The following is a 15,442-nucleotide window of genomic DNA, read 5'->3' as shown; positions in this document are numbered from 1 at the left end:
AAGTGTAAATGAAACTTGACGAATGGTACATGGTTTCAGACAAGAAAAAAAATCTTACAGAGGGCATTCTGTCAAAACCCAAACTTTCTAGGTATCAAATATCGTAAAAACTCTATTAAATGTATGTATGCTATGAAAACTAGGGGTTGTATGCCTCCACCAACCATTCAAGTTAAGCAGGATTTATACTTCTGCATCGAATCGACGCCATAGCCTGACATGCACCTCCCCAGAAATGTAACTACACATGGCAACACAGACCTCCTGTCTGTTTTTGTAAGCTGGAACAACTTCCCTCAGTGGAAACAAAGCTTTCATTTACAGCCTCCACTAAAATAGCATTGTAAGTCTTGTGTGTGATTTATCCTGGCTTCATATGAGCAGAGGAAATCTCCACTAGTCGCTAGGCTAATTTATACAATACAAAATGCCATAGGCTTGTGCTAATAACGTTAGCCTGTTGTATTTGCTTTGGTAAGTGTTTAGTATAAGACAGTTGTTTTGTCAGTGAACCTTGTGAGTTGTAATGGAGCCACATTTTGTGACATTACTTTTGTTGAATGTTGCTGGTGTTCCTGGCTTCATATGAGTAGAGGAAATCTCCACTAGCCACTAGGCTAATTTATACAATGTAAAATGCCATAGACTTGTGCTAATAACATGAGCATGTTGTATTTGTGAGGAAAATGTGTCCAGCAAAAGACAGTTGCTTTGTCTGTGAATGCTGCGAGTTCTAGTGAAGCTGACTTGTTGCTATTTCGCCATGTTTGATGTGTGTTTTGAATAAACTAAACTTTAGAGCACTTTACAGAAGCCCCACCACCAACTAGCGTTTTGGAGGTGTAACAGCAGAGCCAGACACACCACCGCACAAGTATAAATGCTCACAATGGCATAGGCCAAGTGCATAGGTTACGGCGTAGGCTCTGCAGTATAAAGCCACCCTTGCAGTTTACATCTACATCTGTCATGTGTATAGCCATGACAGACAATGCTTTGAATTTGGATGTAGCTGTAAAGAAGCTACACATTTGAAAATGTGGATTCTTCATACACATCTTCAACCAGTCAGCACAGAGGATCTATACAGTCAACACAGTTTTATGGTGGGTACCCAAGATGAGTGTCATGGGCGTTGGATAATGGCCACAGGAGTGTTGAGCTTTTACCGTTTGGATGTAAAATGCCATTACTTCATTTTATCCTATCAGACATTTGTGTAAAATTTTGTCATAATTAGTGTATTAATTCTTGAGTTATGGCCAAAAACATGTTTTGTGTGGTCACGGTGACCTTCCAACTCCACAACTTTATCAGTTCATCCTTGAGTCCAACTTGTCGTTTGTGCCAAATGTAATGAAATTCCCTCCAGGCATTCCCGAGATATCACTTTCACAAAAATGGGACAGACAAATGGACAACCCAAAATCACAAAACCTCCGGCCACGGCTATCGCCGGCATGGAAGCATAAAAATGGATCTTATCTAATAGTGGCTCAAGACTTGATCCACAAAGTGCAGACACTCACAGAAAACAAGACAGCGAGAGACTAAGTAGGCCTGTGTGTGTGTGTGTGTGTGTGTGTGTGTGTGCGCATGCACGTGCGTGTGCGTGCATGTGTGTGTGTGTTGTGCTGTAAGCACATGAGAAATCATTTAGGGTTAGAAAACGTTAGCTCTGGTTTGGCAGTGTGTGACTGTCAACCATTAATGCTTTCTCCATAAACAATTTCCAAAACCGCAAAAAATCACTAAATATTTCTTCCCCATAAACACAGATAACAATGAGAAACAGCAACTTTTATCCATTTTCCTTAACTACTGTTTCACTTTTAATAAACTACATGATCTTACTGTTCAGCTTCTTTCAATTATGATTTTATGAACATTTCTGCTTCATATGAAGAGAAGTTATTCAACTACAGGGGCCAGAAGCATAAACAATGTGTACGCACAAAAACCATGCGCATGCCTTTTCCCACACATAAACTGGAATTCATAAAGGAAGAATGTGTGGTGAGAATGTGCGCATCTCACCGCGTTCTGTAATGCTAATCAAAGGCAAATTTATACATTTATTTTTAAATTTGTGTGAGTGGTGAATTTCCTTCTCTTAGATGTACATTTGAGCCATCACCTCCCTGTTAATGATAGTTTATTGTTATCCCGTGAAGCTCTGTATGGGGTCAGTTTCAACAAGAGAGCTATGAATGAATCATTGATCATCCTTCTGACGATGATGGTTTGCAGAAAGAATTAGTGGTACGGATGCTACGCATAGCAACAGTTGTGTGTAATAACAGCTGTTCTGGCACCATTGGAGAACTCAGTGAAATTGCACTTAACCATATTTTTTTCATTAAGAGGTCTAATGAATGTGGAGGAACACAAGTACTGATATGCAAACATACTGTAAAGCCACGTTTCTACCGAGCAGTACGGTATAGTTCAGTTCAGTTCAGTTCAGTACACAGTTTTTACGTTTCCACTGTTAAAAGTTGTGGATGGTACCAATGGAACCGTTCCGTACGTCCCCATTTTTGGTCCCCCCTCTGTTGGGGTACCTAGCACACAGATCTGGTACTAAAAGGTGGAGCTGTGAACACTGCAGTCTGTTGATTGGTCGATAGCGGACAGTCACTCTGCTCAGAGCTGAGTTGTGGCTGGTTCTGTAACCACTGTTCATATTAATAAATAATAACAATATATTATTATATATTATATATTATTATATTATAATATAATAATAATAATAACATAATTGTGGCAAGTCTTACATATATTAGTAGACTGTAACTATAAAAATAAAGGATGTTTTGCTGCCTCTTGCAGCAGCTGTAGACTGAGAAAAAAAAATTAATTCACTGGGCCGACTGCTGGAAACTTTTAAGGTGGAACAATAACTTGTCGTGTTACTCAATACATGAGTTGATGACGTGAATCCATCAGCCCACCTTAAATTTCAATATGGCAACTTTGACCATTACTAGTTTTAGACAGTTTTAGTAATGAGTGGATCTTCAAGTGTTTAAAAATATATATTAATTTGGACCACATTATGTGAACTGCATATATTGTAATCCTCACTTGGAGGAAAAAAGCATAGTGGAGCGCCGTTCCTATGAACTATGACAACACTAAACCCCTGAGCTTGCCTGAGAAGGACTAAATGCACAAACTCGCTATTTTTAAATATCCCATGGAGAGAGACTCTCACTTCGCCTGTTCTATTTTATTCTGCAAATGTCGGCATGCAGCCCCGTTGTATGGACGATAAATGAGGTGCAGTCTTGCATCTGTGTCACCAGGGAAGAGCCAGGAAGTACAGAGAGTGCTGAACAGAGCAGTGAGTGACAACAACCCCGCCCACATTTAAGAGTACTGTTTGCGGAGGAAACGCTAGGGTCTAGGTACCATGTCTGAAGGGTTACTTTTGGTTCCAACGGTACCATAAGAAAATGCTTGGTGGAAACGGGGCTTATGTTTATGGCCGTTTCTCCATGTATGCTGAACTGTGGATGAGAAAATGAGGCTTGTGTACGTGCAACGAGCACCACAATAATCAAGATTAATAAAACAGAATCAGGCGTACACATGGTTTTATAATATCTGACGAAAAAATGCATATGCACATTTCTGCTTTGGTGCATACACACAGTTTTAGTCATAAATCTAAACAGAGTTTTATGCAACTGGCCCCGGATCAAGACTTATGATCGAGGAATGTTTTGTTTTACTGCAGCAGCAATGAATAGCAAAAATATATTTAATTTAAGAAATGATTAACAGTGCAGGCTCATCATCTTGTGTATGTGATGGTCCTCTTTGGCAAAGTTTACGCTGCTTTCCGTCTTGGATTAAAAGTTACTGCAATGTACTTTTTCTCTGTCCGGTCATCAATCCTGACAAACAAACATGAATGAGGTTTCCATAAACACCAAATCACCAGGATACCCAAACCCCTTTTGCGCTTAACTCTCGTGATATCTTAAGTTTCCTTTGGCAAAGCACAATCTACATCCAACTGGGCAATTTGACAGGGAATAAATTATCATGTATAAACTGTTTTGTTAACTTGTTGTGGCAATAAAGCTTATTACTGGGGAAAATGAAAACCCTCAACATTTTTCCACATAGGTCAGTCAGGAATCTGCAGGCCAACCCCTGCAGGCTAATGGGATCATTACTCGGGAAGAGAGGTATGCTAAATATGTGGCTAATTCCTCCGAATCCGATTTAGTTTGAAGTCTGGATGAATTTCAAGTAATCATAATTTACCTAAAGCTTGCAGCATTACAATTTAAGTTCTCTCTGGCCACTGCAACATGTCAAATGGACAGCTCAGTAAATTATTAGCCAAAAAATATATAAGTATAAAATGCAGAACAGACAATAATCACATCCTGAATCTGTCAAGACGCTGTTCTGCACAGATTCAGAGAGACATGAGATGGTCACGGATAACAGCGGTCTCACACCTGATGTAACAGGGAAGTTGAGTACGCCAACATAATGGGCTCCATTGTAATGTGTGTGTGTGTGTGTGTGTGTGTGTGTATCCTCTGACCCCTCCAGGGATAATTAAGGACACATTTTACCCAGGTCTGTCTTGGGGGCTGGGGGTGTGTGTTCGTTCATTGTGTGTGTGTGTGTGTGTGTGTGTGTGTGTGTGTGTGTGTGTGTGTGTGTGTGTGTGTGTGTACATGTGCATGCACCCTAATGTGCCTCATCCCGTTCCTTGTACATGCCGACCCAACCTGCCCTCCGTACGTCTAAGACTAGTGCTTCTGGGCTGATTGCCCGTATCACTTTCACTCACCAGCTCTCACACACACACACACACACACTCATAAATACACGCAGAGGCACACACCTTTTTAGACCAAGCCCTTGTAAAGGCACCTCCTCAGGGACACGCCGTGAAATGTACTCCTTGTTAGGGCTTGAGTGTGTGTGTGCATGTGTGTATGTGTCTGCTTTTCCTCAGCTGTTTCCTGCCAGCTCGGAGACCAACAGACTGTGAAGGCCTCTCTCTCTCTCGCTGCTCAGAGTTTGCTGCTTCTCTGCTTCTAAATGACCAAAGAAACTTTGGATGAGGACGTTTCTGACGATGTCATCAAGAGGAAAATCTGACTGTGAAATTGATGGCACTGAAACGCGATCCTCTCTTCTGCATACATATCCCATAATGAGCTAAATCAAATTTGGGGTGAACAGATTCTTTCCAAAGTGTATGTGCTCTGTAAAAACATCATAAATTATCTGATGGTTTTCATGGATTCAATGAAAAATTGACGAGTCCACATTGTGCTGTTTATTTGGGAGTGTGATGAACTACAAATTTATGATGTGCTGAAGCATTAATCTGTAGCACACTTTCATTAAATTATAATGTCGACACCATTATTTTGTCACACTTGATGATAGATTAATGATTAATACTCCGGATTTTATTTTTGGTTTCTCTGTGTGAGTATTTAAAGTCTGCATCAAAACTGACTCATGGATGCTTGATTTCTGGTGATTTCCTTGAGTGAAAGTTTTTTCAAAATTATTTACAAAACAGTTGTAAATACAAATATGTGTATCTGTAAGTAAAAAGTAATTACAGCTGTAAAGATCAATCAATTAGTCAGTTGAAAGTAAACAACTATTTTGACAGTTGATTAATCATTTTAGTAGCCAAGCCAATACGCACATTTTTAATTTCTCAAATGTGAGTATTTGATGTTTGTATCATATTTGATAGAAAATGTAATCTGTTTGGGGTTTGGACTGAGGGCCAAATAAGTGTAATGCGCTATTTTTGTGTTGTTGTTTTAAATATTTTCTGACAATTTACTGACAAAGTAATTGACTGACTGATGAATCAAGAAAAGAATCAATGAAAACAATTGTTAGTTGCAGCCCTATAAATGATGTTTCTCCAAGCAGCAACGAAGGTTTTACTGAATGTCTCATTCCTGGTACAGGGACCCTGCTGGAAACAGTTTGAAGACATCTGGCCACTACAACTAAGACTACTTATTCGTGGAAATGGTTATTTGTCTGCAGATGTGTGTTTAGGCCTGTAGCATTTTTATTCTTTCTGCTGCTATGTGGTCTATAATTTAACCCTATGTACATATAAAAACTATGACGAAATCTTTTCATCAAGAACCTTGTTCCATGACAAAAACGAGACGATGACGAGCTAAAAATGGATCTTGATCATTGATCTTGATCAGACGATATCTATGTTTCATTTTCGAAGATGAGATATGACAAAAATGTTCGTGGTGGACTATCGAGCTTTGAAAGCCAAGAATGGCCGTGTTTGTAAATATCTTCAAATGCTGCATGAGCGACAGGCTGGTAAACTCCAGTGAGTAGTCTGTGCTGGGATGTTCCCCTAGCTAGGAAAACATGCACACCAGAGCAGCGTCAGCCGATGGTTTGAGTTATGAGCTGTAATTCAGCAGTAAATAATCAGCCGTGTGTGTCTGACTGTAACTGGCAGAAGTGTTAAGTGGATTTGTGGAAGTTTGTTGGTTGCAGTAGTGGCTGTTAGCAGTTAGCTCTGCTTGTAAGTCACTGAATGGCAGTGGAGCAAGCAGCCATCAGCCGCCAGACTTTGCATCTGTTGATCTCCACAGGATTCCACTATCTCCAGACTGTCTCAAGAGGGTTTGCGGACTGATTGCTGTCTGACAGGCAGGTAGGAGGCTCAGTTATCTGTGAGTGTAGCTGTGCTGCGAGTAAACCGTCTGAACTCAGCAGTTTTCTCAGACAGAGATGAAAGTTATGTCTTAATCACCAACTCTGTGAGACATCCAGACTAACATGGTACACAAGTTATTTTTCTGCTTCGTAACAGTGAGATCGATAAATCAGTGTTTAAAATGAACCTGGTTATAATTCCTAGTTGTCTCAGATTAGTTATTTGTGGTGCCAAAGTTTTTGAGAGCATAAATCAAAAGATGTTGAGCTTTTCAAATGACGATCAGTAAGTGTTTGTTTGTAAATCCCCCCTTAAGCCTGTCAAACACTGCTGGAAATGACAGTTGTAAGTGTGTAGAAATTATTTGTAGTTGTGGAAAAAACTGTCTAATTGAAAATTTTAAACAACCTGTCACCTTAATTATAATTTCTGACACATGAATTAGACTCACTGGATAAGTTTGAAGATTGAAAAATATGTAGAAATTTTTTGTCAGGTAAAACTAGACAATCTATGGAGGATAAAAATGACTAAAATGTGACTAAAACTAATCTAAGCATTTTTGTCTCATGACTATGACTAAGACTAAAATAGCTGTCAAAATTAACACTGGTACATATGGTGTTACAGTTAATGTTTATCCTTTGGTTTTGTGTGCATATGCCCAAGAAGTCTTGTTCTATTTTTGTTGTTGGATATGTAGCCCCATTTTGTGTGGGAAGGGTTACGTGTTTGGCATGACATAAAAACTATTTAAAATACTTTATCTAGACTGAAAACCTGCCTGTGTAAATTATCACAAAACAGCCTTGTCTTTTTTATTGGGTGTTAACTGTGCTTTGATGAAACAACCACCAGATAAAGACTGCCTTAGATATACATTGTCCACCCAAGAAACACGAATACACACACACACACACACACACACACACACACACACACACACACACACACACACACACACACACACACAGAGGCATCCATGTTTAAGTAGACAACTATGTGGAATCTTCTTTGCGGTTATCTGGTCTATTTATCCTCCCTGTTTAAAGTCAAGTCTCTTATCAGGCGGCTGCTACTCATGAGGTATTTAAAGAATTGAACTGACATTTCCAAAACTATGTGAAAGACCTCAAACAGGCCGGACGTCTGTTTCTGGTCAGCCCTGCTCTGATAAAAGGATGTTTTATTGAGCCTAAGCTTTAGAGAAAGACAACTCTGTCTTATTTGGACCCTGAGCTGATAAAGCTGTGGATCAATGGCGGAGTCTAGTCGAGTGTAGTTTAGTCATTTAAGCCGCTGATGAGTTGCAGGACTGCTTGTCGATACCAGTTTCACAAACAGAGTCAACAAAGGAGGAGATGGGAAACACAAAAATCTGAGATGTGTCCTGAGGTGCAATGTGAAATCTGCTAATCCTGATATTTTTCCCATCCAAAAAGGAAAAGAGGGATGTGGAAACATATTGTATATTATAGTATATACTCTAATTCTACATCTGAATGGAGCTGTAATGCTTTGCAGATCAGAAAGAGAAAGCTGATCAGCTGGGATTTCTGTCTCAGCTTTCTTAAGTTGTCTTTGTTTTCTCTTTCTCTGCACGAGTTTGTTAAGCTGCTCAGTTTGTTAAGCTCTCCTTTGCAGAAGTGCTCTGCTAACAAAAAGAGGAATTCAAGTCATTTTGTTGTATGGATAAAAGTAATCTTATTGAGTGCTTTGATGAACAGGGACTTTTAAGACCTATGTGTTGACACTTTAGCCCGAAACACTGGCATCTGTGGAGCTGATGCTTTAATATCACAAAATATTGTTCTTCGTTCCTTGACAGTGTGTGTTTAACACCAACCTGCTCCAAAGGCGAAGAAGAAGCTCTTATCAGGGTGTTCCTCCAGCAGCGCCTTGACCCTCTTCCCCATCCTCTCATTCCTCTTGTAGATGAGTTCCTGTCGAAAGTAGCTGTCTATTTCCTGGGCGGTCACCTGCTCGCTGGGTGGCAGCGTCACGTTATTGAAGTTAGGGACCTGGAGGGTGTAGGGGTGATTGTTCAGTCAAGCCATGAAGGTGAAAAGACAAAGAGGGGAAGCGGATTTGTTTTGGCTTTCCCAGCGCTTTCAAACAACTTTCTCAAAAGAAAGAGATATCTAAAAACCCATTACTCAAAATGTGTATTTGAACTAACCAAGGTGCACAGGGATTATTTGATGGAAGAACAGCCAATAAAAGCGAGAAAGGCAAGACGAGGATGATGGAAGGAGGAACAGAAGAGCTAAATTGGTGATAGTATAGAGAAGCTGGTAGAGGGGAGTGGGCAGGAGGAGGTGTGGGGGGATGAAAGGTCGGTCAGAGGGTTAGGGGTGAAGGTAAAAGGTGAAGGGTCATGTCACTGGGACACTCCAAAAGGTCAAGGGGTCACAATGACCCTTAGCTTAATAACTAGAGAGAAAGTAGTTAAAGTCCACTCGATAAGATCAGATAAAAACAAGACAAGCAATATGTAAGACTGACCTGTGATGTGTCATGATTGAAGATGATGGAGTTGAGATCTCCACAGTTGTAGTGCCTGATGAGGTCTTCGGTGGTGTACGGGACCTGTAGGCTTCCTGCTCTTAAAGACTCCTGCTGTAATAACGTCTGGTTCAGGGCAAAGATCACCTAGAATGAGACGACAACAACAATTTATTTATTAGGTTTTTTTTACCCTGATGGTAAATGGTAAATGGACTGCACATGTATAGCGCTTTTCTCATCCTCTGACATTCATAGTGCTTTGCACCACATGTCACATTCAGCCATTCACACACTGGTGGCCAAGACTAACGTACATGGTGCCACCTGCTACTTAGTAAGCATTCACACACACACATAACAAGGGAACAGCCATCAGGAGCAAACTGGGGTTCAGTATCTTGCCCAAGGATACTTGAACATGCCAGGGATAGTACCGCCAATCTTCCCATTGGTGGACGACACTCTACCTCTGAGCCACAGCCGCCCCATGGTAAGTTGAGTTTAAAATGACTCATGTAGTTTAAAACTGCTCATGTTGCTCATAATGCTCATATTTCCACCTTCGAAGGGGGATTATAGATGGACGCTGTGATATTAAGGGACAGAAAACAGATTTTAAAAAGCTGAAAATGGGTTTCAGTTCAAGAAGCAGAAGATTTGTTTCATCTGCAGCTCATCACAGATGCAAACATATCCAAACAGTCCACAGCCATGCCGGGGGCTCTGTGAGGTCGTACTTAAGCAAATGTGTATTGACACTCAAGTGTTAAAAACTGCAGTTCCTCGAATGGCCACTGGAGGCTGGCTCTGAGAGTGACTCAGGCTTCATAAACCCCCATGTTAAAATGCCCAATTTCATAGCTAAAAATTAACATGTTTATAGCCTGGTACAAAACACAATTTTGGTCTCTGTAGCTAATTTTCCCAAAGTGTACTGTACGAGGGGTGAATTGTTACACATAACGAAGAGCATGGCCGCTTTCAGTGACTGCAAGCCATCACCACGGTCTATAGCCCCTTTCCCACTGGAGAAAAAAGACAAACACCCACTAACACCTGACTTTTGTCTTTAATGAAAAAAGGTTAAAATCGGGCTCATTCCCAGGACAAATGACTCTGCGGTAGTCACAGGTATTTATCGGCTCCAGCTCCGATTCTATAGATCAGCAGTCATGGAAATATGACACGCGGGTGGATGTGCTAATTTTCACCCCTTTTCCAATGAGATGCAATGACGTGCCACCACAAATTCCATCTGTCTCCATCTGAGCAGCACTCAAACATTGTTCCAAATTATTCGGCACTTAGTTTGAAAGAGACTGAATAAGAGATATAAAAAAGAGGTAACCACAGTAACATTTCCATTAGGCTCCATGCTGCTCACCATGTTTTCTGGTGAATTCATGCCAAAAAACTCAACCAGAAATATACAAAACAAACAAAAAAAACAGAAAGGCATAATCCCCTGGCTCCACCCTCTTGTCCAAATATAGTCGCTCCAAAAATCCAAGATGGGCAACGGCCAAAATGCCAAACTTGGGGCTTCAAAACAGGAGTCTACAAACCATTGTGTGACGTCGCTGGGGATGCATCCATCATTGTAATACAGTCTTGCACTAAAATCAAACTACAGCTGAGAATGAGGGGAATGTCACAAGTTTTTTGAGTATCTGGGGTCTCATTTATAGAACAATGGGTAGGACCCAAACTAAAAAGGTACGTACAGACAAAGCCAAAAATGCTGTGTGCCAAATAATACTTCCTCACCATGTGCGTCGCCAATTTCCTGTCTCCAAAATGTTCGTAAGCGTGGGTCAAGGTTTCTCCCATCAAGTCTGTTTTTATAGGGCACACATTTTGCGTAGGAATTGGCCTCTTTCGGGTTTAAAAATGAGATCCCTGGTCATAAAGTATTAGAAAAAGTATGTACATTGACCTGATGATGACACTGGATGAAAAGTTAAGGGATCAAAGTTATGATGATTTATCCTGTGGGGACCATTAATGTCTGTACAAAATGTCATGACAGTCAAAGTTGTGGAGAATTTTCACTCAAAGCAACATGTGTAACCCTCATGGTGGCATGCGAGGAAAAGTCAGATGATCGCCAAAGTCTGTAGTGTTAATCATCAAGGGACCAGGAACATCTGTGCAAAATGTCATCTCAATCTGTCCAATAGTTATCGTGAGTAGAAGCCAAAGTGGTGGGCAGACCAACAAACACATGCATCTCACACACATCTTTTTATGACACCTTCTTGAGTGACAGCAACCCAGATGTGATCTTAAACCCAAACAGGGGGTTAACTAAGTAAAATATCTGCTGAACTAAGTATTATAGCAAAGCAGACAGTTTGAGTTCTTCCTGCCAAACTCCCTCTGCTCTGCTGCAGAGATTCAGCTATTGTGCGAGCGTGAAATCGGCCAGTGTTTGGTGAGAGGACCCTGGTGAGCCTGCCGCCTGTGATCAGCACCGTGAGGACACACATATGCATACATGCACACAAATACACATAAACACACACACACTCTCTAAAGTTCCTATAGTCCGCACACAGCTAAGACTGACACGGACGCACAGAAACCACCGTCACTCACCTCAGCACATGCTCTCCCTCTGATCTCTCCACCATACGCACACGCACACAAACACATGCACACCTTTCACCCTGCAAGCCATTGATCTCCAGTCCCATAAAAGAGGAAAGTTTGTATGGCTTATTTGTTTCTCAATGGGAGCAATCAGTCAAAGTGAAGATGTGTTTTGTCAGCTGTGGAACTACCGTATGTAAATGTGTCTACAGTATGTCTGCGTGTTTTTACAATCCAGTGTGCATCTGTGTACGTACTCTCAGATCTTTGACAAATGAATTCAGTATTGATATGCATGCCCGTACTCCAAACAGGCCGACCCAAGCGACTGTGGTTTTTTCACGTTCTGTTTTCTAAGGTGCTCTGATGACACTTTTCTCTCTGGGCTGGCCCATTGTGGGAGCTTCGGTATAGCAGAGGAGAGGAGGAGAGGAGGGCAGCCTGGAGCAGATGCCTTCTTGTCATGGGACAAAGAACCCCTCCGTCACCCTCTCTTTTCCTCTCCCCTACGCTCCCTCCAGCTTTCATCGGCCGCGCATCAAAGTAGCGCTCTGCATATGAAAAGGGCCCCGTCTTTATGCCACGCAAATTAGCCTATCGCCGCCCCTCCCCAACTCATTTCACAAAAACACCCTCACATCTGTGCCACGTCCGTGAAGGAAGGCCCTCATCTGCAGGGTCTCCCCTTTTTCTCAGCTCTCTCTTCTCCTCTTTCTCCGCTCGCCGTGCCTTTCAGCCCCTTAAATTATGGCTGTGAGGGGAGGAGGAGGGGGGAGAGAGAGGGGGAGGATCAGTCATAGGCAGATAAAAAGAAAGAAAGTAAAAAAGGGGGGGAGGTTAAAGGATGGAAGGAGATAGACAGGAAGAAAACACAAGCAAGAAAGTGAGGAAGGATACAGATAACAGGAGCAGAGAGGAGGAGTGAAAGAAAGAAAACCTTAATGAATGATTTCTTTCTTTCTGCTGTGATCCTCCTCTTCTGTTAGTGCACCGTGGGTCAGCGGGTGCATTTTCTCACTCGGCTCCTTTCATCAGGTCCCCCTGTTTCTTCTTCTCCTCCACCACTGCCCCCTGTCCCCCCCTCCAGCACGCACACACAGACACACAGACACACCCCTTGCTGATATCAAAGCAAGCGGAGCCAATGAAAGTCAATAATTGTCCTTTGTCATGGAAATGTCCCCTCTTGTTGAGATGGAGTGGGGTGGGTGTGTGCATCCAGAGCAAACATCATCACAGTCAGATTCCCACATGTGGAGATTTGGAGTGTTCAGCGGCTCGGCTGAAAAAACCCTCGCTGCTCTCGCTCTGAAGTGTGTTGGCTTAGCTTAGGATTTGCAAGAAAAGTAGCAAGCATGCTTAGCAGAGCATCTCTGAGGAGAGGTTACATTAATTGCATTTATGAAACGGTGGATCACTTTCCAACAGTCATAAAAACCATTAGTCTGTTGAGAACAGTAACGTCCATTCATCAACTGCACACACTGGAGCCAAATATCAATTTGCCAGCAGCGAAATCATTAGAAGTGAGACATTTCAGCTTCACGAAGTTCCATTAAAGTATACTACACACTCAACACAAGGACCTACAGCTCCTACAGCACCTACAGCAGGGAGGCAGCTTAATGAGTCTCTGCGCTGTCACTTTTTATTTGAAATTCATCATTGGACCATGTAAAAAAGTGAATACTCCATTTGTGATAATCTAGTCAAATTCAAAATTCATAGTCTATAAGCACAACGGATAAAATACTCCTATTGGTCTCAAAATTTTACATCAATGTGCCATTATCAAGCTGATATCAAGTAGTCTGTGCCATGACAACAAATCTGAGGAGTCACCTGTCTGCTTCTCAAAGAAATGAGGCAGATGCAGCCTAAACAATATAAATACATAAATGAGCAGAGCAGCGGCAACTTGAAAACAGAGTTTAGAGTTAGGAGATGAAATCTGTGGGGTGAAATTTGAACTACTTACTGCATTTTCTTTACTTGTGATTCATTCATTGACGTGAAACCAAGCGGCAACCTCTGGGCTGAAAAAATTAAGCCAATGTGGAAGTGCCAAAAACCGCAGTTCATCGAATGGCCACTTGAGGCTGGCTCCAAAATGGAGTAAATCCCCAAAGACCCCCATGTTAAAATGCCCAACTTTACAGTTAAAACCAATAAGTTTACAGCACGGTACAAAAATCGATTTTGGTCTCTATAGCTAATTTCAACATTCATGACAACAGTATGGGGGTGAATTCTTGTATTGCTCAACCATTTACATTTTATTAAAGCTTAACATTACGCATGTTTAAGGAAGAGACTGCATGAGTGACAGGCTGTCTGTAAGGCATCACCACAGTCTCTGAGTCAGGTTCACCCCTTGCTCCTCCACAGCTCCACCCTCTTGTCCAAATATGGTTGCGTCTGGCTCCAAAAAAATACAATGGGGATGACCGAAATGATAAAACTGAAGGCTTCAATGGCAGCCCTCAAAAAGTAGGTGATGTTACGATAGCTACGTCCATTATTTCATACAGTCTATGAGTAAAAGCGACAGCCCTACTGAGGCAGCGGCACCCCCAAGGTGAGGGGAGGATTCAAGTGCTGCCCCCCCCCCCCCCACTTGTCCCCTTGGCAAAAACAACTGAAGGTCAACATTACAGTCTTTAAGAGGCTGTGGCTAATCATCTTTAAGCTAGCACAAAGGTGGTATCTCTTGAAACTAGACAACCTAAGGCGTCCTTTGGTACGAACCATGTCAGCATAGCTTGTCAGGAAGGCGACTAAATACTACTCAAAATTTAGGCTCAACTTTGGCAAGGTAACTGGCACGGCCATCTCCAAACGGCTCCTTTGAACTCGCACCTCAAGGTATCTGAATGAAATTGGGTTTGATGGGTGCCCGTGTGTCACCCCGAAATTTGAGAAGGCTTGATCCTAGTATGGATACATTACACATTAAAACAGTGTTGTTGTGAACCTCCAAATATTAAGTGTACCTGTATTAATCTATGCACATCAGATAATTAGTTACTTGAACTGTACTGAGGAGACAGCAGGACGGATGACGGCATGAGAGCCTAAAACATTCAAACACAGTTCACCGTGGTCTTCTTTCATGCTTCATCTCCAGTGTATTTCAGCCTCAATTCTGCCGTCTTATTAAGCTATAGACATAACAAGCGTAGATAAGATAACCTGAGGTATTTTATCTCAATGTGTCAGCAACACATTTTGTCTGTATATGAATGTATAGAGTATGTAAACTGTATGTGAGGTCCTGTCACAGTATGAATCTGGTGCAACGTGAGCCGCTTGTAAACACACTTGATAAACTCCTTGTATGGTAAAGCCTCTGGCTAATTAATGTTGCTCTGGTTGTAAGTGCTGGCACTGGAGCTGGAGAATGTTTCGATAACTTGATTTCCAATTTGATAGGAAACGAAAGAGGAGCGTGTGTGCCTGTATGCAACTATCTTTCTCTTGTTTTTTTGACTGATTGTGAGCGAGTGTGTGTGCGTTAGCAGAGAAGTGTGTGTCTGGGTTGAAACAAGAGTTTCAAAGTAGCCTCCTGTCCAAAATGTGTTGACAAACCATGTGCTCAGACAGCCACACACATGCACACACACAGCACTTGCAGCCAATTCA

At 41.7% G+C, this 15,442-nt stretch overlaps 1 protein-coding gene across 1 annotated transcript in view; it reads right to left on the bottom strand.

The window, feature by feature from the left end:
* The window catches only part of trabd2a (TraB domain containing 2A), a 90,151-nt gene that overhangs the window by 39,874 nt on the left and 34,835 nt on the right, over positions 1–15,442 (bottom strand). The window contains exons 3-4 of the mRNA XM_033646080.2: positions 9,206–9,352; positions 8,547–8,721 (exon numbers count right to left, since the gene is read on the bottom strand). Of these exons, the coding sequence (XP_033501971.1) occupies positions 8,547–8,721; positions 9,206–9,352 (322 nt within the window). The remainder of the gene's footprint in view (positions 1–8,546; positions 8,722–9,205; positions 9,353–15,442) is intronic.

This window comes from Epinephelus lanceolatus, chromosome 19 (assembly GCF_041903045.1).
Source record: "Epinephelus lanceolatus isolate andai-2023 chromosome 19, ASM4190304v1, whole genome shotgun sequence".
In the NCBI taxonomy this organism is placed as follows: Eukaryota; Metazoa; Chordata; class Actinopteri; order Perciformes; family Serranidae; genus Epinephelus; species Epinephelus lanceolatus.
This window is presented reverse-complemented; position numbering and strand designations above follow the sequence as displayed.